This window comes from Arachis ipaensis, chromosome B4 (genome assembly GCF_059453495.1).
Source record: "Arachis ipaensis isolate K30076 ecotype BB chromosome B4, ASM5945349v1, whole genome shotgun sequence".
In the NCBI taxonomy this organism is placed as follows: domain Eukaryota; kingdom Viridiplantae; phylum Streptophyta; class Magnoliopsida; order Fabales; family Fabaceae; genus Arachis; species Arachis ipaensis.
Window position 1 is genome coordinate 104,057,946 of NC_142439.1, and position 23,919 is coordinate 104,081,864.

General features: G+C 39.6%; 1 protein-coding gene and 1 non-coding gene across 2 annotated transcripts; one reads left to right on the forward strand and one right to left on the reverse strand.

Annotated features, from left to right (window-relative positions):
- Positions 1-10,569: 10,569 nt before the first annotated feature.
- Positions 10,570-10,953, forward strand: LOC107636731 (uncharacterized). The gene has a single exon (XM_016340225.1). The coding sequence runs from the start codon at positions 10,570-10,572 to the stop codon at positions 10,951-10,953; it is 384 nt and encodes a 127-aa protein (XP_016195711.1).
- Positions 10,954-16,431: 5,478 nt separating this feature from the next.
- Positions 16,432-16,538, reverse strand: LOC148568637 (small nucleolar RNA R71). The gene has a single exon (XR_015881886.1). It is a non-coding gene; the product is annotated as a small nucleolar RNA R71 (small nucleolar RNA).
- Between the last annotated feature and the right edge of the window lie 7,381 nt (positions 16,539-23,919).

The window sequence follows — 23,919 nt, forward strand, 5'->3', positions numbered from 1 at the left end:
TTAAGAAAACAAACACCAAAAGACACCAAACTTAAAAATTTTAAGATCAAAACAAGAAAAGAAACAAGAACAACTTGAATACCAAGAAAGAACACTAAGACAATTTTTGAAAATTCAAAGGAAACAAAGAACACACAAAGGACACCAAACTTAAGAACTGACACTAAACTCAAACAAAAGACACTATTTTTGAAAATTTTGGCAAAGGAAAGCAAGAAAGTTCGAAACTTTAACAAGAACAAGAACAAAGGACTCAAACAAAAGACAAAGATTAATAAAGAAAAGGAAATGTTTTGAAAAATTTTTTGAAAAGAAAACAAAATACTCAAAACAAAAGTAAAAAGTACCTAATATAAGCAACAAGATAATCCGGTTGTTTGTCAAATCCGAACAAACCCCGGTAACGGTGCCAAAAACTTGGTGCACGAAACTGGCTCTGCACGTTTCGCACAGATAGACTGGCAAGTATACCGGGTCGTCCAAGTAAAACCTCAGGTGAGTGAGGGTCGATCCCACGGAGGTTGTTGGTTTGAGCAAGCAATGGTTACCTTGCAGATCTTAGTTAGGCGGATAGAAATTATAGTTTGTCACGAAAAACGCATAAAACAGAATAAATAAATAAATAAATAAATAAATAAAACGATACTAGATAGATGAGAAATCAATGGTATGAGAACGGTTAAGGCTTTGGAGATGCTTTGTCTTTCTGGATTAACTTTTCTTACTGTCTACTTCAATAACTTTCTGATTCCTTTAATGGTAGCCGTAAGTGATTAACTCATGTCCTCTCATCAAGTTAACCTCATCCACTGCAGCAATCAACCATGTTGCAAGTGACCCATGTCCTCTCATCAAGTCACCTCTAGGTTTCTCACTATAGCAGAAGATGAAGCTCTAAGTAATCCACTCCCCTTCACGATCCTACTCAAGGTGCCACAGACAAGGCAGATCTTCCGGATCAGTGAACGCTACTTCTCAGACTCTAGCCTTAGCGCCACAGATCTCACTTACCCACGGTCAACGGGATTTCATGTCACGTATCCAAAGTTGCCTAGGTACTCTATTGGAATCCACAATGCAATCTCTATCTTTGGTTCAACGCTATCTGGGTCAGGACTCGCACGGAACCCATGTAGAACAAGGGTGATTGTCACGGGTCACCCTTAATTCATGAGATGAAGAACGAGGATACATAAGAGAATAGAATCAGACATATTGAACTAGAACAGTAATATTATTAATCCATGAAACTCAACAGAGCTCCTAACCTTAACCTTAGGAGGTTAGTGACTCATACTGTACATAATGCTGTTCGAAAAATAAAATGGGGGAGGAAGAAGATCATAAGTTCTTAAACAAGGGTGATCTCCTCCTATATATACTAATCTGCTAACTAAGAATTACAGAAATAAGATAAACTAGTCTTGTAGTGCGAAAGTCCACTTTCCGGGCCCACTTGGTGAGTGTTTGGGTTAGGCTTGAGTGAATTTCATGAGTTAGTACCCTTTAGGAGTGTTGAACGCTGGCTTGGGACTCCCTTTTGGGCTTTGGACACCAGCTGCTCCCCTGTGGACGCTGGACGCCAGGAATGAGGCTGGTGGTTGGCATTGAACGTCAGTTTTGGGCCTTTATTTCTAAAGCAAAGTATGGGCTATTATATATTTCTGGAAATCATTGGATATTAGCTTTCCATAGCTGGTGAGAGCGCACCATTTGGACTTCTTTAGCTCCAGAAAAGATCCTTCGAGTGCATGGAGGTCAAATCCTGATAGCGTCTGCAGTCTTTTCTTTGCCTCTGAATCAGACTTTTGCCCAAGCTCCTCAGTTTCAGCCAGAAAATACTTGAAATCATCATAAAATACACAAACTCAAAGTAGAATCCAAAAATATGAATTTTGCACTAAAACCTATAAAAACTTAATAAAACTTAAATAAAACATAATGAAAACTATATGAAAATAATGCCAAAAAGTGTATAAAATATCCGCTCGTCAGCAGTAGACCTTGGATTGATTCTATGTATCTCTATTAGGTAGTCCCTCAGCTTCCTATATTGTTCTATCTCGTTGGCCATAATCCTGTCTTTTGCTTCCCTAATAGCTCTGTGAACCATCTTAGGGTGTAGAACTAGATCAAACCCTTCTCTTAAGAAATCGATAGCCTCATGTGTGTTCATGTAGGGATGGATGGTCATCCTTTTCTCCACTTTCTTGCTGATCTAGTGTTGGTGAGCTGCATTGCTTCCTAGATCTCTTGCACACGTATGTTTACTCCTATATGTTTTCACTTGAAAATATTGCAGCTGTTTATTGTAGGAAGGATGGGCAATCCAAGGACAATCCTCACCCTTGCAGCCAACTCTAACCCTTTCACTGTCATTTTTTAGTCCAGACCAACTCCCTCCCCTCAGCAATAAATGTATCCCTCACAACCTCCTTGAACCTTTCTATTGTAGTAAATCTTGTGCCAAGCTCAAATCTGCCTTCTCCGAAGCCATACTGTTCATCAAAATCAGGCTAGTGTAGTTTGTTCCGTTCATCCTCCGATAAGATAGGGGTATGCAGCTCCTCAGATTCATACTCGTATACAATGTCATTATCCTATGTGTCTATATCACTGACATACTCTGCAATGGCTGGCCTCATGCTGGCCTCCCTAGCAGGCTTAGCTCTATTGGGCTGTCTTTCTAGCCCACTTGTGCTGGGCTGTTTAGCAGGCCCAGTGAACCTTGAGGAACTTGCTCCAAATGAGCATACCCTTCTTGCTTTAAATCTCTGCCTTTTAGACTCATGTGTTGCTTGTTTTTTTTTGCTTTTCCTTTGGTTCAACTCCTTTCCTCAACGATGGAGACACTACTTTTCTCTTCCCTTTGGTAGCTCTAACCCTTATGCCTTCATGATCATCTTCACCACTCTTACTCCCACTTTCATGACCAGGAGGTGGTGGTTTATACATCTCATCTTCCTCACTGTCATCGCTATCAGCATCAGTAGATAAGTTATCCAACTTCTCCAAGTCATTTGGACTTCTTCCTTAACCTTATCATTCTTTTCACAATCACCATCTGCGATCTCAGGTTGATTAACAGGATGATAAAAAAATGTATAATTCATCTGTGTCTTTGTTCCTCAACTTAGCCTATCGTATTTGGTTGATCCCTGCATCCCCCTCAATACATGCAACCCTGACTCTATATCTTTGCTTTTGAATCATACCAGTAAGCCTCCTTATACGATTGATACCCCAGTCCTTTGAACATCGTCACCAGATCTCCGAAATTGACAGAATCCAAATTCATTGGTAGAAACCTCTCAACTTGACCATGCAAATAAACTAACTCACCAATAGGTGTTCTTGAAAAGTAGCCCCATGATGGAACACGGGAACACCGAATACATCATCCATTTGTAAGATTTTTCAATGCACAACACAACACAAAACCAAACCTTATTATCAAAATCTCCAAAACCTCACTAAACAATACTTGACAAATGACTAATCCCAAAACTAATCAGCTACTACACTCACTTACAGTCCCTATAAATCTCGTCCTACGACATGGATAACAAATAAAGGGCATAAGCAGAGCAAATTTAAATAACAATTTACTTACCACTCTCCACGGCGGACGCAGGTAGAACCATGAAGCTTCAACAGAACTGCTTCACAGAACAACAACGACGACAACACGGAGACGAAGCATTGTATTTTTTGGAGGGAAAACGTAAGTGCTAGGGCTTCCTGTAATTGTCTGTGACTGATATTGGCATCATTGGCATATCTCATAGGAATCGTTGCACAATGTTTTCTGAAACGATGTCATCTTAGTGCACAAGGACTACAATGTCCCATAGCTTTTTACAGCAGACCATGTCAGCCCTGTTCACAGCTTCTTGTTGACACGTACCCACTGCTATGCCACATAAGTGCCAGGTAATCTGAATCCGTAACGTGTTAGAGAGCAAATTGAACGGAATGACCAATTTGTACGGTGTTTTGAGATGTCAGGGATCGTTTTGTATTTTCCAATCCTAAGGGAGTTAAATGTCCATGATCAGGGACCTATTTATCCTTTACCCTATAAAAAAATTAAGTCTACTTTACTTATCCTCACACCTACTCTGCTCATTTGTGTTTCTTTTTTCTATCACTGAATTTTCTTTGATAAAAAAATGATACATCACATATTAAATAGTATTAATTTTAAGGTTTAATTACTCTGTGAATTTCTATAGTTTTATCAAATTTTTAATTAGGTCCCTATAATTTTTTTTTAATTGAGTCCCTATACTATATAGTTATTTTCAATTAAATCACTACCGTGACAAAAACGTTTGAAATAACAGAATATTCTATTAAAAAATGAATATTCTCATTCTTGGGGTAGCGAAGCTCATTCAAGACACTTCCATATTTCAAAAATTCCAAAAAAAGCCTTCTCATTTGACACCCACACTCACACACCCTTCTCATTTAACCCTTTCTCCGGATCTGCTGCATAGTCCCATCTCGCCATGCCTCCTCATCTCGGCTTCCCTCTCGTGTATCGTCCTTTGTATTCTGCTTGTTTTCTCGTGCCTTATGTGCTCCACTACTCGTATTCTGCTAGCCAGGCCTCTGTCCCTTGCCACGTCGCGCCTACGTGCCTCCGTTCTTCCATGCCTCCCTTGCTACAACGCGCCTCTGTGCCTCCCTCCCTTCTTCACCGCACTGTGCCTCCATCCATCGCACCTGGTTTTGCTTTCTGAAGTGCTGCTCGTCGTACATGGTTCTTGTAAAACCTGGTTAACCCGTAATTAATAAAGTAATAAATTAAATATGGGAGAAAATGGTTTGGAAATTTAGCAGTTGTAATTTGACAATTTAAATACGATATTTTGTCTCAGAGGATTTTTCTAAGTCAAAAAACATAGTTTTCTACGTAAAAATGCGCACTGAAAATTTGACCGACAGTACCGGCCGAGATCTGTCCGATACTGGAGTTGAGAAAATTAATTATGAGTGAGAAAGCTTAAAAAGTTAAAATTCATATTTCAGAAGGTAAAAATGTTTAAAACATAAATCAAAATGCTAATCTTAAAGGTTTTGGTCTAAAATTAGGCCAAACGGTCCATATATGTGAACTGGGACCAAGCTCAATATATATAAGCCCTAACTTAGGACATTTCAGTACCAACAACACAATCATTTACACAGTCATGCTGAAATTGAAGAAGAGAGGGTGAAGAGAGAAACCCTAAGCTCATAAACATTGAATCCACCATAACTTCCTCTCCAGTGCTCCGATTGTCGCACCGTTTGAAGCCACGCAAAGCACTTCTCATCCTCTTCATTTTTATCCAAAAGTATTGGTAAAATTTTCAAGTTCTCTTACCCCATTTTCGTAGAATATGTGTAATTCGAAATTTGATTATGGGTTTTGAGAAATATTATAGGTTTTGGTTGTTTAGGGTTGCTTTAGTATGAGCTATTGGTCATTTTCATCAGCCAATTCCACGAGTTAAGGTAAGGAATCCTCAAACACTTGTGATTCATGAATTTTATGAACCCAAGGTTGATGTATGTATGAAATTGTGTGTATTAGAGTATTGGGTATACATTTGGAACTTGGAAATTTCTTATAGAAGTGTTGGGTGGAGATTGGGGTTGATACTTGGTGAAATTTCACAATCAGAGAGCTTGATTTTGACTTAAAAGAGGTATGATTTTAGTTTCATTTAAATACTGTATAATGTAGTATGAAATCCTAGGCTAGATGTCCCTAGGATTAAGTTTGAATTGTGTATTTAGATGGATTTGAATTGTGTAGATGATATGTTGTGGTAAGAATGAAGAATTGATATAGAATGTATGGAAATTAAAATGATTGGTGAAATAGTGAAAAATGTGGATTTGAGGTGTAAAGTTAGTGAATTTGAGTTGAATTATGTAAATGGAGTAGGTTTGAATTTGTTTGAGAGTGAATATATGAATTGAGTTGGTTTGAAGTCCTTTTGATGTCTTAAAACAGATTTGGCTTGTGAACAATTAGAACAATTGGTAAATGTGTGTTTTTGGTTAAAACTAATTTTTGGCCAACTTCGGCGGGACGTAACTCAGTCCTTGGAGTTGGAAACTTTTCAAAATTATATTTTTATGAAAATTTATTTATCAATCTTTCTAACAGTTCAAGAATGGTTGAAAAATGAATTTTGTGGAAAAAGATATGAAGGTTTGAATTTGGGGCTGGAAAACTGGTTTTTACACCATACCAGCTTTTTCAAGTTCTGATATGGGTTGCATACGAGAGTTTGTCAAAATGACACCCATGCGTATGCGACACAAGTCATGCGTACACGGGCAAACCCCATAGTCCAAACCTTCCACGTACGCGAAGGTGGTCCGTATCCACGAGTTTGGAAAATTTGCACACATGCGTATGCGAGTATGTGCATGTGTATGCGACCACCCTATTTTTCTAAAACATAAATTTTTAAAGCTTTTAACTATTCCTCAAGCCTTTTAAGCCTTTGTGAACCGCGGTAAGAGTCTAGAGCCGGTGTAAATAAGGATGGAAAAGTTAGGGACAAAACCTAAAGAGTTGAGTTAGTGAAATTGAGGAAAATGAACAAGATGTGAAGTTATATATGATGAATATGAATGAGATGATTGATGATGATGATGAATGAGATCAATCAAGATTGAATATAAGTTAAGATGAGATTGAAGTTGAGATTGTCCATGAGATTGATGTTGAACATTATTTTGATTTTAATACACCTGCTTGGGTAGATGTAGTGGCATTGATCCACTTGTTCTGGATTTGGTTTGAGTCTCCTGGGATAGACGCAGTGGTTTGCCCCCACTTGCTCCCGGTTGAGAATGATTGGTGCTGATTTTAGAATACCACAACTGAACTGGCAAGTGCACCGGGTCATACCAAGAAATAGCTCAGGTGAGTGAGGGTTGATCCCACGAGGATTGATGGACCAAGAAATAATAATTAAATGATTTACTTAGTCAAACAAGCAAAAGGGAGTGTTTTGGGTTCAAATTGCATTAAACAGTAATTAGAGGAATTAAGAAAGCAAGCAGGAATTTGGTTGTGAGAATTATATGAGAAAAGAGTTAAGCTTTTGGAGATATTTATTTTTCCGGATTAATAATTCTTATTAACCACTTTGATTATGTAAATATTTAATTCATAGCAACTTTAAGTGACTAGATTCCAATTCCTTGGTAATTTAATCCTCCTCTAACTCAATTAAATGCCAATTCCTTGGTCACTTAATCTAATTAGAGGGTTTAAGTTCAAACTCTAGTTTATTGCCACATAAAACCCTAAAGATCCAAAGATGATGTGATTATATGTCACGTATCACATTAAATTTAGATAATTAGAGAGTTATGAGAATTCAGTTTCAAGCTATTATTCAGGCGAGATAACTTTTCCAAGATTCAACAAGAATTCAATTTAAAAGAGTTATTTTCCAATACACTCTAATCCATAGGATGAAGAATGAAACAGATTCTTCAATATAAATCAATGCATTAATTAGAAGTAGAAAACAATAGTTATTAATCCATTCAAATAAATAGAGCTCCTAACTTTAACAATGGAGGTTTAATTGCTCATGGTGCAGAAAAATCCTGGCAGAGAAAAGTGTAAAGTGCCGAAGAGGAGAAGAAGAAACCCTAGGCTAAGATATCTTCTCCTTTTATATCTAATCCTAATTAATATAAAATATATTTTCTAAAACCTAAAATATATTTTCTTAATTTAAAAATAAATTCTAAAACCTAATTAAATCAAACAAAATCATAAAGATCACATTGGTGTTATTCTAAGTCAGGAGTCTGGCGCCAAGCTTAAGCTATTCCAAGTTTGGCGCCACGTTGTGCATATAAGGGGCACCCATTCCAACGTCTTCGGAGCCAAATGCTAGTGATACGTCGTTTGGCGCCACCACGGCCACATCAATTTGTGCTTCATATAGTGATCCTGGCGTCAAACCTAGAATTCCCAAGTTTGGCGCCACCTTCTATCTGTGAGTGGCTCCTTTTCTTCTTTTTGAACTCCTCAAAATTTGCCCGAAAGCTACCTGAAATAAATGAAATTGTAAAACAACTCAAAGTAGCATTCATGGTGGCTTAAAATCCTTAATTATTGATTCAATTCAACAAATTCACCTGCAAATTTACTAGGAAAATATAAGAAAGATGATCACGCATCACATGCGATATAAGATTTTATCTGAGATTCAAATTTTCCTGGGTAGATACAGTGGGTCGGCTCCAATTGCTCCAGGTTGAGATTTGAGATTTTGTTGACCCTTTGAGACTCATCGGCCATAGGATAGGGATATATCATTTGCATATGTTTGAATTGTTTTGGGTTTTCTTAGTTGTATTTGATTTGCCTAATTGTACATGTTATCTGATGATGTGCTACTTGCTATACTTGTATCTATTTGTGTATTACTTGTTTGCATTGTTTGTATTTGTACAACTGAGAGGTCCCTCATGCTGGTGTCGGTTGACGCTGAGGGCTAGTGTTGATTCTGATTATGGTTCTTTTTTGATTGGAGAATTGAGAAAGAATGAGAATTGTTGATTTAAACTTAGAAATCCCTATGATAGTTGCCAAATTATGGATTAGAAAGAACTTAAGATGGATATAATGTTGTGTGGAGAATTAAGATTACTTAAGGAGTTCGTGTTGCATTATGCAGTATTTATTGGGTGCTTTTACCATACTGGGGAGCCATTGGTCAGGGGTTCTCATTTTGTATATATCTCTTGTTTTTCAGATGTAGGTCCAGGTGCTCAGTAGTAAGCTATGCTTCTGTGAGAGATGACGAAGATCATTAGATTTCTACTTTATATTTGTTTAGAATCTCGCCGTACTTATTTTGAAAAACTTATATTATGTATTTATTCCTTTTGAAAACTTGCCTATAGAGGCCTTTATCTATATTTTGGAAGAGATAGAAAATATTGTTGTCAAACTGATTTTATTCTGTACCCTAGCTGGCCTAAACTTTGCAGGACGTGACTAGTGGCCATAATGTTATACACATATATCCTATTTTTATCTTATTCCTCTTTACTGCTTTATCTTTATATCGCTTTCCGAACGTGCTTTACCTTCTGTTTCATCGATACGTGAGTGTTCTGATTCGCAATTTTATTTTACTCATTTTCAGACTTCTCGTTTAATCCTTCTTTTCAACTTATATATATATATATATATATATATATATATATATATATATATATATATATATATATATTCTAAATCCACCTTGAGAGTCGTACCATCTTATTATCATTGACTTGTGACTCGAGCATAAGGATTTAAATATTAGGGTGTTACATTATGGTATCAGAGCAGCTCGTCCTCGTGAGCCTGAGGGATGGACTTCTTATGCTTCAATGTATACTCTGAATTGTGCCTGTGCTATTTAGGAAATCTGATTAATATGTTTAGCATGTAGTTCATGAGTATACTTTTGGGAAATTGAAGTACTTAACTTGAGATATTGAGACTGATCACCTTGATATCACTTGTTTTGTGTGGATAAGACCCGAAATGGCAACTCATGGATAGGGTCGAGGATGGAAAGGAAATGAGGGATCTGCTTTGTCTGATAATCAGGCTGAGTTTTTGGCGGCAATGACCAACCTTGTCAACACAATACAAGCTAGTGCGACAGCTATAAACCAAGTGAAAGAGAGAATGGGAACGATAACAGATCTGGAGGAAGCTCAGTTGAAAGTCCGATGACGTTGGCATCCTTTATAAAGGTTAATCCCCCTATATTTAGAGGATCAACTAAGACTCGACGGAAGCCAATAACTAGGTCAGAGCAATAGAGAAGGCATTGCAAGCACAGAAAATACCCGAAGGTCAATTATTGGAGTTTGCTGCTTATCAGTTAGCTGGAGAAGCACAACATTGGTGGCAAAGAGCTTATCATCTTCTGCAACAGGGAAATGAAAATGAGGCGATCATTTGGAAAGTTTTTAGAGAGGAGTTCTACAAAAAATACTTCCCGAATTCTGTGAGACACGCCAAGGAGCTAGAGCTACTTCAACTAAGGTAAGGATCTTTGACTGCAGTTGCTTATACAAGCAAGTTTGAGGAGTTGTGTCGTTTCTTATGGTTCTCTTGAAGGATATGAGGAATGAAATTGCATGAAGTACCAAGACGATTTAAGAGATGATATCATGCGAGCTGTAGTGCCTCTTGAGGTTAAGAGTTTTGCGGAATTAGTGAACAAAAGTCGTGTGGTGGAGGATTGCTCTAGGAAGAATGTGAATGCAGGTTCTAGCTATGGTGGTTACCACAACCGAGGAGGACGTGCAAGATCCTTTACTCCAAGGGGCCGAAACTTTAAGAGAGGGGGTTATGTTCAACAACCTCAATGTGGCCAAGCTACTTACTGAGGGAACAAAAACCACCAAGGAAGGAGATACGGAAGGCAACCTCAGAATGAACTGACTTGTAGGCGGTGTGGAAGCTGTCATCCGGAAACTCCTTGTAGAGCTGGTTTGGGACTTTGCTATAGCTGTGGAGGAGCTAGTCATATGTCTCGTAACTATCCCGAGAAGACCGATTGGAATGCCAGGAGAGCCCAACAGCAAGGCCGTGTGTATGCCCTAATGGCAGATGATGTTGCTAAGTCGGATGCTTTGATCAAAGGTAAATGTGAAATCAATGATAAAGTGTTAACTAATTTGTATGATACTGGAGCCTCTCATTCATTTATAGATTATGATAAAGCTACTGAATTAGGATTAAGGGTGTCGACATTGTCATTTGATCTACATATGCATACCCTTGCTTCTAAAACTGTGGTGACCAAACTAGGATGTCAAGAAGTTCCTTTTAGGGTGGAAAACCAAGAGTTTATTCATGATTTTATCTATTTGCCAATGACTAAGTTAGACTTGATTTTGGGTTTGGATTGATTATCAATGAATCGGGTGTTGTTGGATTGTTTTAAGCATTCCGTCCGGTTTATGTCTGAGGAATCAAAGGAACCGGTGGTTTTGTAAAGTTATTATTTAAATGTGGTGATGGTGAGTTGCAGTTGAGCAGAATGCCAGGGATTTATCCTTTTGGCTGCAAATTCTTTAGGAGATCAACAAGACTTAGACCGAATACCGATTGTGCGAGAATTTCCCAAAGACATACCCGAGTTCCCATCTCAGAGAAAAATCGAATTCGCTATAGACTTAGTGTTGGGGGCTGGACCAGTGTCGATTGCACGTTACCAAATGGCACCGTTAGAATTGGTAGAGTTGAATAAGCAATTAGAAGAGTTGATAGAGATGAACTTAATTTGACCAAGTGTTTTTCTGTGGGGAGGACCTGTGTTATTGATGATCTGATGGACCAGTTACAAGGAGCACGCGTGTTTTCAAAGATCAACCTAAGGTCGGGTTAACATCAGATTAGAGTGAAAGAAGCTGACATTCCAATGACTGCGTTCTGAACTTGATATGGTCACTATGATTACGCGGTGATGTCCTTTGGGCTAACGAACGCCCCTACTGTGTTCATAGATTACATGAACAGGGTGTTCCAACCCTTTTTGGGTAAATTTGTGGTGGTATTCATAGACAACATACTACTGTATTCTAAAACCAAAGAGAAGCATGAAGAACACTTGAGAGTTGTGTTGCAAATCTTGAAGGAGAAGAAATTGTATGCGAAGCTTTTGAAGTGCGAATTTTGATAGAGAGAAGTGATGTTCTTCGTTCATGTGGTGAGTAAGGATGGATTGCAGTGGATCCATCTAAGATTGAGGCAATGACTGAGTGGAAGAGGCCGACGACCGTAATTGAGATTAAAAGTTTCTTAGGATTGGCTAGATATTATAGGAGATTCATCAAAGAATTCTCACAAATTTCCTTGCGAATGACGAAGTTGACGCGTAAAGAAGTACCATTTGTGTGGTTGTCAGAGTGCGAAGAAAGTTTTCAAAGCTTGAAAGAAAGGTGAACCTCTGCACTAGTACTTATTCTACCTGAGCCGAATGAACCGTTTAAAGTTTATTGCGATGTATCATTAAAAGGCTTAGATTATGTGTTGATGCAACATCAAAACATGGTGGCTTATGTCTCACGACAACTGAGACCACATGAAATGAATTATCCTACGCATGACTTGGAGCTAGCGGCTGTTGTTTTCGCTTTGAAAATTTAGAGGCATTATCTATACCGAGTGAAGTTTAGGGTCTTCTCTGACTACGAGTTTGAAGTATATTTTTTTATCAAAAGGAGATGAACATGAGGCAGAGAAGGTGGATGGAGTTGTTGACGGACAAAGATTTTGACTTGAACTATCATTCCAGAAAGGTGAATGTGGTGGCGGATGCCTTGAGTAGGAAGTCTTTGAATGTGGCATGGATGATGCTCAAGGAAGAGGAGTTGTTAAGCAAGTTTGCGAGTTTGAGGTTAGGAGTGGAGGATGTGGCTGAAGGTGTGAGATTGAACTAATTGTAAATCCCGAGTAACTTTAAGACTAAAATTCAGAAAGCACAAGAGAGTGAAGAATTACAAAAAATGATAAAGGCTGTGGGAAAAGGAAAAACAGAAGAGATTAAGAAGGATCAAGAAGGGATTTAGAGGTACAAAGAGAGAATTTACGTACCAAGTGTGGGAAGCTTGTGGAATGAAATATTATCCGAAACTCATAAGAGTGGATTTTCAATTCATCCTAGAGTTACTAAGACGTATCAGGACTTGAAGAGGACGTCCTGGTGGCCAACAATGAAGAATGACGTGGCGGTGTATGTGGCTAAGTGTCTGACGTGTCAAAAGGTAAAAATTGAACATCAGAAGCCATCTAGCTTGTTATAACCTTTAGAGGTTCTGCATGCAAATGGGAAGGCATCACTATGGATTTTGTAACCGGTTTACCAAAGACACGAGCTGGGTTTGATGCGATTTGGGTGAGTGTTGATCGGTTGACTAAATCCGCTCATTTTCTACTTGTTCAGATGACATATTCTCTAGATAAGTTATGCGATTACATAGCGTGCCGACTACAATTGTATCGGATCGTGATCCCCGTTTCACTTCAAGGTTTTGGGGAGCCTTTCAGAAGGAGTTCAGTACCCGATTGTGTTTAAGTACCACTTATCATCCAAAAATGGATGGACAATTCGAGAGAACTGATACGCGAATTGATAACTCATACAACTTAACCGACAAGTGCACCGGGTGATGCCAGAGCATTTTGGCCAGTTTCACTGACCTTTTCTTTACTGCTTTAGGGTAGTTTCATGCATTTTCTTAGTTAATAAGCAAGTCTTGGGTAGATAATCACTTACATCTTGATTCAAGCAAACATTATGAATTTCATGTGATTTTATGAGAATTATGCATGAATTGAATGACAAATTGGATAATGCATGTCTCATAACTTGGATTAGAGCTTTGATGCACTTTATTTGCTTGATTTCAGGACAAAGGAAGCAAGGAAGAGCCACGTTAGCAGCCACGTTAATCTAATTAATGTGACCTCTAACGTGGAATGGGAATAAACTTGCAACGTTAATGAGAAAAGTGATTGCCAATAACGCCTTCGAGACCATCATGGCCCACGTTAATTGTCACGTTAACTACATTAACGTGGTAGTTAACGTGGAGAAAAAGGGAGCTCCAGCGTTAGTGGTAAAAGTGAACACCACTAACGCTCCAAATTAGCAATTAGCCACGTTAAGAGTCACGTTAACTTAGTTAACGTGAACTCTAACGTGGAAAGGAGGACCATGCCAACGTTCGTGACACTCACCTTTGCCACTAACGTTGGACTAAGCCCAATTGGCCACGTTAAGAGTCACGTTAACTACATTAACGTGAACTCTAACGTGGGAGGAGCAAGGAATCGTTAACGTTAGTGACACTCACCTTTGTCACTAACGTTGGACCAAGCCACTATGAGCCACGTTGGCTGCCACGTTAATTGCATTAATGTGGAAGCTAACGTGGAGGAAGGAATGATGAGCCAACGTTAGTGACACTCACCTTTGTCACTAACGTTGGAGATGGCTATCACCACAACGTTAGTAGCCACGTTAAGACAATTAACGTGAGGCACTAACGTGAGAAAGGGCGTTTGGAGCGTTAGTGAGAAAGGTAAGTGTCACTAACGCTCTCGAGGCTAAGGCATGCCCACGTTAAGAGCCACGTTAGTTATACTAACGTGGACTCTAACGTGAGAAAAGGGGGGCTAAGAGCAACGTTATTGGCAAAGGTAAACGCCAATAACGCTTGCGATGGACTAAGAGGCAACGTTAGTGGTCACGTTAGTGCCACTAACGTTGAAGTTAACATGAACCATCTTGGGCTAGGAACGTTAGTGAAAAAGGTGATCGTCACTAACGTTCCCGAACCCACATTTTCACTTAACGTTAACGCCACTAACGTCCTAGCTAAAGTCCATGTCTACTTCACACTTTCTCTGCAAGTAAAGCTGAGCCCACTGAAGATTCCAAATTGCTTCAAACTCAAGATCCAAAGGCCCATATCCAAAGACTTGAAGAGCCAACTAGAAGATCAGAAGAGTAGTATATATAGGAGTAGTTTTGAACTAGAGAGGGAGCTTTTGGGGCATTGGGAGAACTACTCTCTGTATAATTTTACTTTCTCTATAACTTTTAGTTTTACTTTCAGAATGTATTCTCCATCTTTGCTTTCCATTCCCAGAGCTATGGACAACTAAACCCCTTTCATTGGGTTAGGGAGCTCTGTTGTAATTTGATGGATCAATAATAGTTTTCATTATTCTTCTTCTTTCTTTTCTCTTGATTTTACTAGAAATCTTTCAATCTTCATCCAATTGGGTAGTTGTCTTGGAAAAGAAGCTATTCATACTTGGATCTCTTCGGAACCTTGGAAGATGAATGAAGAGATCATGCTAGAAATGCTTTCTCATGTTGGACCAAATTGGGGTTTGGATGGATATAGTGACATATAATCCTACCAACACTTTGATTTGGGAATACATGTGGTATAATCAGTGACCACTCTTCATCTCTTCTCATGAGCAATTAGACCAAGGAATTGGCTATTGATCAATATTTGAGAGATTGAATTACCAAGGAATTAGAATTCAATCACTTAAGATTGCCAAGGAGATCAATGAATGCATTGATTGAGGAAGAGATGGAGATGAACTTGATCCAGAGAATACAACATCTCCTGAGCCCAATAAATCCCCCATTTCTGATCTTACCCATTCTCTTTACTTTCTGCCATTTACTTTTATGTTCATTTCCCCAAATCCCCATTTAAGATTCTGCAATTTACTTTCCGCCATTTACATTTTGCTCTTTAATTCCAGCATTTACACTTTCTGTTATTTACTTTCCCGCCATTTAATTTCCTGCAATTCTTAAATCAAATTCTGCTTAGCTCAACTAGAACATTCCTCTAATTAAAGTTTCTTGACCAATCAATCCCTGTGGAATTCGACCTCACTCTATTGTGAGTTTTTACTTGACGACAATTTGGTATACTTGCCGAGGGAAAATTGTTAAGAGACAAGTTTCCGTGCATCAAGTTTATGGCGCCGTTGCCGGGGATTGATTTTGTATCAACAATGATTAAATTGGTGGATAACTAGATTGAGCATTTTTTTTGTTTGATTTAAATTCTGTTTGATTAATTTACTTTTAGTTTTAGTTATTTCCTTCCCTTTACCCCTACCCGTTAGTGGTGTTCTCGTAGTTGTTACAATTTAGTTCACTAACCCACTAACTGTTTGATATATTGCATCACTCACACTAACAGCATTTTTTTTAACAAAGAATACTCTCTATCTTCTTTTTGCTTTGGCCTTGTTGGTTGTATGATAGGTAGAAGAAGCGGGGCTTTAACTTCCTTCGATTCTGAACTTGAGAGGACCTTCCTTAGACTAAGGAGGGAAGCAAGAGAAAAGAGAATTGTTGGTGCTGAGGAAGAGGAAGAGTACTTTGAACCAGACATGGATGAGAATATGAAGAACCATCATGAAGAAGAGGCTCACAACTATGGCAGAGAAGGTTCAGCAAATCATGCTGGGCAAGAGAGAAGAGTTCTGGGCTCTTACATCAATCCAAACCCAGGAAACTGTGGAAGTAGCATTCAAAAGCCAACCATACATGCCAATAACTTCGAACTAAAGCCACAGCTTATCACCCTTGTTCAGAACAACTGTTCATTCGGAGAAAGTGTCCAAGAAGACCCCAATCAATATCTAACCACATTCTTGAGGATATGTGATACTGTGAAGTCTAATGGTGTTCATCCGACACCTATAGACTGCTTTTGTTTCCCTTCTCTCTCAAGGACAAAGCATCCAAATGGCTGGAATCCTTTTCGAAGGAGAGTTTAACAACCTGAGAAGATGTGGTGAACAAATTCTTGGCGAGATTCTATCCTCCTTAACGGATCAACAGGTTGAGAGCTGAGGTACAGACCTTCAGGCAACAAGATGGTGAGACTCTATATGAAGCATGGGAGAGGTTTAAGGACTTGACAAGAAGGTGCCCACCAGATATGTTCAACGAATGGGTGCAGTTACACATCTTCTATGACGGTCTTTCTTACGAATCAAAGAAGGCAGTAGACCACTCATCTGGGGGATCTCTAAACAAGAAGACCATTGAAGAAGCCATAGATGTCATTGAGACTGTAGCCGAGAATGACTACTTCTATGCTTCTGAAAGAGGCAACACTAGAGGAGTAATGGAGCTAAATAATGTGGATGCACTGCTGGCCCAGAACAAGCTGATTACCAAGCAGCTGGCTAACCTTACCAAGAAGATGGAGAGGAACCAAGTAGCAGCAATCACCACTTCATCAGCAACTCAAGAAAGAGTAAATGCAGAGGCAGAGGGTGATCAGGAACAAGCCAACTACATTGGAAACTCACCTAGGCAGACCCATGATCCATATTCCAAAACTTATAATCCTGGTTGGAGGAACCACCCAAACTTTGGGTGGGGAAATCAACAAGATCAAGGCCAAGATCAGAGACATCACAACCCCAACAACAATGCAGCTCACCAACATTCCACACAGAGATCATATCAGCACCCACCTAACAACACACCTCAACATCCATACCAAAGCCAAAATGGCCCTTCTCATCACTCCAACTCCAACTCATCAACATCTGAAGATAGACTGTCAAGGATTGAGACTCTACTTGAACGTATATGCAAGGAAGTTCAAGACAGTAAAATGTTCCGGGAGGAAGTGCGCTCCAATATGCAGAATCATGATGCTGCCATCAAGAAACTTGAGACACAAATTGGCTACCTATTCAAGCAAATTCCCAGCCATGACCTGTGCAGTAAAACCGTTCCAAACCCAAGAGAGGAATGTCAGGCTATCACCCTCAGAAGTGGGAAGGAATTGAAGGAAATTCCCAAGGATTCACAAGAGAAGAACTCAAATGAAAGGGAAAAGGAGCGAGATGAAGTCCAAATTCCCATTCCCAGTTCACAGCAAAAAGGAGAAATGCTAAAGCCAGACGTCCCAAAAGCTCCATACCCTCAGCAATTGAAGAAGAAGGGGTACGACAACCAGTTCTTAAGGTTTTTGGAAATCTTCAAGAAACTACAAATCAACATACCCTTTGCTGAAGCAATAGAGCAAATGCCGCTCTATGCTAAGTTCTTGAAGGAATTGATGACCAAAAAGAGAAGTTGGAAGAACAATGAGACTGTGATACTAACCAAAGAATGTAGTGCCATCATTCAGCACAAGCTACCCCAGAAATTGAAGGATCCTGGGAGCTTCCAGATCCCTTGTATTATAGGGGAAATCACAGTGGAAAAGGCTCTATGTGACTTAGGAGCCAGCATAAATCTGATGTCAATAGCTATGATGAGAAAAATGAGGATTGAGGAGGCTAAGCCAACAAAAATGGGCATACAACTGGCAGACCAATCGTTCAAGTTTCCTCATGGCATAATCGAGGATTTGCTAGTGAAGGTTGGAGATTTTATCTTCCCAGCAGACTTTGTAGTGCTGGACATGAAGGAGGAAGCCAAGGCCTCTATCATCCTGGGAAGACCGTTCTTGGCCACTGCTGGAGCTATCATTGATGTCCAAAAAGGTGAACTCACCCTGAGATTACACAATGAGAAGATGACATTCAATGTATTCAAGGCCATGAGCTACCCACAAGAACCATTAGGAGAGTGTATGAGGTTAGATTCACTGGAAGATGCAGTACAAGAAATTTTTGAAGAAGAAGAACTTGAAGAGTTAACAGAAGAGGAATCAACATCTAGCGAAGAGGCTGCAACAGCGGAGATTCATGTTCAGGGTGCACCAAAGGAGGAGGATGAATGAAAAGAAGCACCCAAACTTGAACTCAAAGCACTGCCACCCACTCTCAAATATGCGTATTTAGGAGAGAATGAAAGTTACCCAGTGATCATAAACTCAGTCCTCAGCCAAGATCAAGAGGATGAACTACTCCAAGTATTGCGAAAGCATAAGGATGCCATTGGATGGACCCTCGCAGACCTGAAGGGAATCAGTTTGACCATATGCATGCACAAGATACTGTTGGAAGAGGATGCCAAACCATCCATTCAACCCCAAAGGAGGCTGAATCCAGTCATGAAGGAAGTGGTACAGAAAGAAGTCATGAAGTTATGGCAGGGAAGGGTAATTTACCCGATCTCAGACAGCCCATGGGTCAGCCCCGTGTAAGTTGTCCCAAAAAAAGGAGGAATCACTATAGTCCCCAACGAGAAGAACGAACTAATCCCTACAAGGACCGTCACAGGATGGCGGATGTGCATAGACTACAGAAAACTCAATGAAGCTACAAGAAAAGATCATTTCCCCCTTCATTTCATGGATCAGATGCTGGAAAGACTTGCAGGACATGCATATTACTGTTTTCTCGATAGTTATTCAGGATATAACCAAATAGTGGTTGATCTGAGAGACCAAGAGAAAACCTCATTCACTTTCCCATATGGAGTGTTTGCCTACAGGCGCATGCCATTTGGGCTATGTAATGCACCTATAACCTTCCAACGCTGCATGCTCTCCATTTTCTCATATATGATAGAAAAATTCATTGAAGTCTTTATGGACGACTTTTCAGTATTTGGAGATTCCTTTCCTAATTGCCTAAATCACCTGGCCCTGGTATTAAAAAGATGTCAAGAGACTAATTTGGTCTTGAACTGGGAAAAATGTCACTTTATGGTGACAGGAGGAATAGTTCTTGGCCATAAGGTTTCTAACCAAGGCATTGAGGTAGACAGAGCTAAGGTGGAACTCATTGAAAAATTACCCCCACCAAGTGATGTCAAGGCAATTAGGAGCTTTCTGGGGCATGCTGGCTTTTACAGAAGATTTATTAAAGATTTTTCAAAGATAGCCAAGCCCTTAAGCAATCTCCTTGTATCTAATACACCATTTGTCTTTGATGAAAAATGCATGCTAGCATTCAAAAATTTAAAGAAGAGGCTGTCTTCTGCCGCTATCATTTCCCCACCTGACTGAAACTTACCATTTGAACTGATGTGTGATGCATCTGATTTTGTAGTTGGGGCAGTGTTAGGGCAGAGGAAAGATAACTTAGTCCATGTGATATACTATGCCAGCAAAGTCTTCAGTGAAACTCAAAGAAATTATACCACTACTGAAAAAGAGTTGCTGGCAACAGTTTTTGCATTTGACAAGTTTAGATCATACCTCATTGGTGCCAAAGTGATTGTTTTCACAGGCCACACAGCACTTAAATATTTGTTTGCCAAGCAGGAATCAAAACCAAGACTGATAAGATGGATCTTATTGTTGCAGGAATTCAATATTGAGATTAGAGACAAGAAAGGAGTGGAGAACAAGGTAGCCGATCACTTATCCAGAATCCCTCATGACAAAGGTGGAACACATGATACAAGTGTGAATGAATGTTTCCCAGATGAGCAGTTAATGATGGTTCACAAAGCACCCTGGTTTGCAAACATTGCCAATTTCAAGGCAACTGGGGCTTTACCTCTAGAGATTAACAAACATCAAAAAAGAAAGCTCATCAATGATGCAAAATATTTTGTCTGGGATGAGCCATATCTCTTCAAGAAGTGTTCAGATGGAATCCTGAGAAGATGTGTTTCAGAAGAAGAGGGAAGAGAGGTCCTATGGAACTGCCATGGCTCATGCTATAGAGGCCACTTTGGAGGGGAAAGAACTGCAGCCAAGGTATTACAGAGTGGATTCTTTTGGCCCACCCTTTTCAAGGATGCCAAGGAAGTAGCAAAGAACTGCAATGAATGCCAAAGAGCTGGCAACCTACCCAAAAGAAATGAGATGCCGCAGAATTTCTTCTTAGAGCTGGAACTGTTTGATGTATGGGGGATCGATTTCATGGGACCATTCCCAACCTCATATTCAAACAAGTATATCTTGGTAGCAGTGGATTACGTTTCCAAGTGGGAAGAGGCTATTGCAACCCCAACAAATGATAACAAGGTGGTCATAAACTTCCTCAGAAAGAATATTTTTAGCCGGTTCGGAGTCCCACGAGCACTCATCAGTGATGGAGGAAGCCATTTCTGTAACGGACCACTAGAAGCTCTTCTCTTACGATATGGGATGAAACACAAGGTTGCCACACCTTACCACCCCTAAACAAGTGGGCAAACTGAGATATCTAACAGAGAGCTAAAAAAGATTCTAGAGAAGACTGTAGGAGCATCAAGAAAAGACTGGGCGAAGAAGCTAGATGATGCTCTTTGGGCATACAGAACGGCATTCAAAACACCTCTTGGGATGTCCCCGTATCAATTGGTGTATGGAAAGGCCTGTCATTTACCACTGGAGCTGGAACATAAAGCCCTCTAGGATCTCAAGCTACTAAATTTTGATAGAATTACTGTTGGTGAAAAAAGAGTCTTGCAGCTGCAGGAAATGGAGGAGTTTAGATCTCAAGCCTATGAAAATGTCAAGATCTATAAAGAAAAGGCAAAGAGAAGACATGACCTCAATCTGACACCCAGGAGCTTCGAAAAAGGACAGCAAGTGCTCCTCTACAACTCCAAATTGAGACTCTTCCCTGGGAAACTCAAATCAAGGTGGTCTGGACCCTTTCTCATCACAAAGGTCTCACCACATGGACACATAGAAATTATGGAGGAAAGTTCAAAGAGGACTTTCACTGTGAACGGACAGAGGCTCAAGCACTACATGGGCAACATGGGGGAAAACCCCAAAATGAAGTATCATCTCAACTGATGGAGAAATCGTCGAGCTAGCGACGTTAAAAGAGCGCTTCGTTGGGAGGCAACCCAACCTAAGGTAGTTTCCTTTTCATGATCTTTTCAATAAAAGTTACAAGTAGTTTTCCCTGTATTGTAAGGAGCTAAGTTTGGTGTTGGACCCCAAAACAATCCAAAAGTGAATGCGTAATTCTAAGTTTGGTGTTCCACCAAAGATTTCAGTTAGAATCACACTACACCTCTTCAAGGGGCATATTGCTAGCCCTAACCAATCAGGAAAACCACTTAACAACAGTTTAGTTTCTAGTTCATATTCGTTTTATTAATAAAAGCACATGAGGTTCTCTGCATGTATTCAATCTGTTGCATTAGCTAAGGAACTAAGTTTGGTGTTCACACACCAAATGAAGTTCAGAAATTCATGAGTATACATGCATGCTGACTATTTCTCAAGTGCTTGGGGAACAAGCATCTTTCCATAACTCTGCAGGGATTCAAGTAACGTTCTGGAAAAATAGTACACTGTCATCCAGGGAGGATGATGACAACAAAGAGATAGCTAGAAGGCACCACCAAAAGGTTGTATTGTTACTTGATTCTATATGCTTGGAAATGCTAAAAAAGATGGGAAATCTGAATGTGTCCCTGAATTATTAGTTACTCTATAGTTTAAATCACTAGAATTTAATGTTTGTTTTCCCTTACTTAGGTCTATGCTAGCTGTGCCAAATGATCTGTTGCATTTTCACCTTACTTACTTGTATGCTTGTCCTTTGAAGTCAAATAAAAAGAGATGTTATGAAAGACCAGAGTGATGTTCAATTTGTGGATTAAAGTTCTTAAGCTTGTGGTGTAGTAATTACTTAGCTAAGTTGGTTCACCAACAAGGTAGGAAGGCAACTATCTGTCCTGAATCATATGCTTGAAACACACCCCATGAGACTAGCTACATAACAAGATCCTAATTAGAAAAAGAGAAAGAAAAATGAAAGTTGAGAAATAAAGAAAAAGAATAAGAAATAAGGCTAGGCACCAAGGGTTGAATCTTAAGGCATGTTTCTGTGGTGCTCCTGTGCAAAGGATATACTTGGATGAATAAGCTCTCAGGGGTGCCTTATCACTTGGTAACTTGGGTTAAATAGCCCGGGATTATCAGCTGAAAGTCCACTATCAAGAGTAACCTTTGCTACAGAACACTTAGTAACCCAAAGAGGTACTGGACACCAAGGCCTCAAGTAAGAAAATAACAAACCATGTGCCTGTGGTGTGTATGTATGGGGGAAAGAGACTTGAGGGAGTAAGTCCTTAGGGGTGTCTTAACACCCAGCACCTTGGACTAACTGGTTCGGGAGTGCTGGCTGAAAGCTTATCTTAAAGAGTCGCCCCCTTACAAAGCACCTAGTCTAAAGAACATAATCAAACCCTGAAAAGAAAAAGGGATCAATAAATAAAAGTCTCATAGGGTGCAATCAAGTGAGTATTCCAGTGCATGGTAAAGGTCTGAAAGCCAATAAAGGAATGAACCTAAGTTGCTATGCATGAAACCCCATAAAACCAAGGACATGACTTCCACAATAATGATTCATTTCTCTTGTCATTTCATTCATCATTCTTATGTTTCAGTACTTGCTTAGGGACAAGCAAGTTTTAAGTTTGGTGTTGTGATGTCAGGGCATTTTGGCCAGTTTCACTGACCTTTTCTTTACTGTTTTAGGGTAGTTTCATGCATTTTCTTAGTTAATAAGCAAGTCTTGGGTAGATAATCACTTACATCATGATTCAAGCAAACATTATGAATTTCATGTGATTTTATGAGAATTATGCATGAATTGAATGACAAATTGGATAATGCATGTCTCATAACTTGGATTAGAGCTTTGATGCACTTTATTTGCTTGATTTCAGGACAAAGAAAGCAAGGAAGAGCCACGTTAGCAGCCACGTTAATCAAATTAACGTGACCTCTAACGTGGAATGGGAATAAACTTGCAACGTTAATGAGAAAAGTGATTGCTAATAACACCTTCGAGACCATCATGGCCCACGTTAATTGTAACGTTAACTACATTAACGTGGAAGTTAACGTGGAGAAAAAGGGAGCTCCAGTGTTAGTGGTAAAAGTGAACACCACTAATGCTCCAAATTGGCAATTAGCCACGTTAAGAGTCACGTTAACTTAGTTAAAGTGAACTCTAACGTGGAAAGAAAGACCATGCAAACATTAGTGACACTCACCTTTGTCACTAACGTTGGACTAAGCCCAATTGGCCACGTTAAGAGTCACGTTAACTATATTAATGTGAACTCTAACGTGGGAGGAGCAAGGAATCGCCAACGTTAGTGACACTCACCTTTGTCACTAACGTTGGACCAAGCCACTATGAGCCACGTTGGCTGCCACGTTAATTGCATTAACGTAGAAGCTAACGTGGAGGAAGGAATGATGAGCCAACGTTAGTGACAGTCACCTTTGTCACTAACGTTGGAGATGGCTATCACCACAACGTTAGTAGCCACGTTAAGACAATTAACGTGAGGCACTAACGTGAGAAGGGGCGTTTGGAGCGTTATTGACAAAGGTAAGTGTCACTAATGCTCTCGAGGCTAAGGCATGCCCACGTTAAGAGCCACGTTAGTTATACTAACGTGGACTCTAACGTGGGAAAAGGGGGGCTAAGAGCAACGTTATTGG

Bases quoted from the DNA above. Each gene is read 5' to 3' on its own strand.
- LOC107636731 (XM_016340225.1), top strand. From the start codon at position 10,570: ATGTCTCGTAACTATCCCGAGAAGACCGATTGGAATGCCAGGAGAGCC.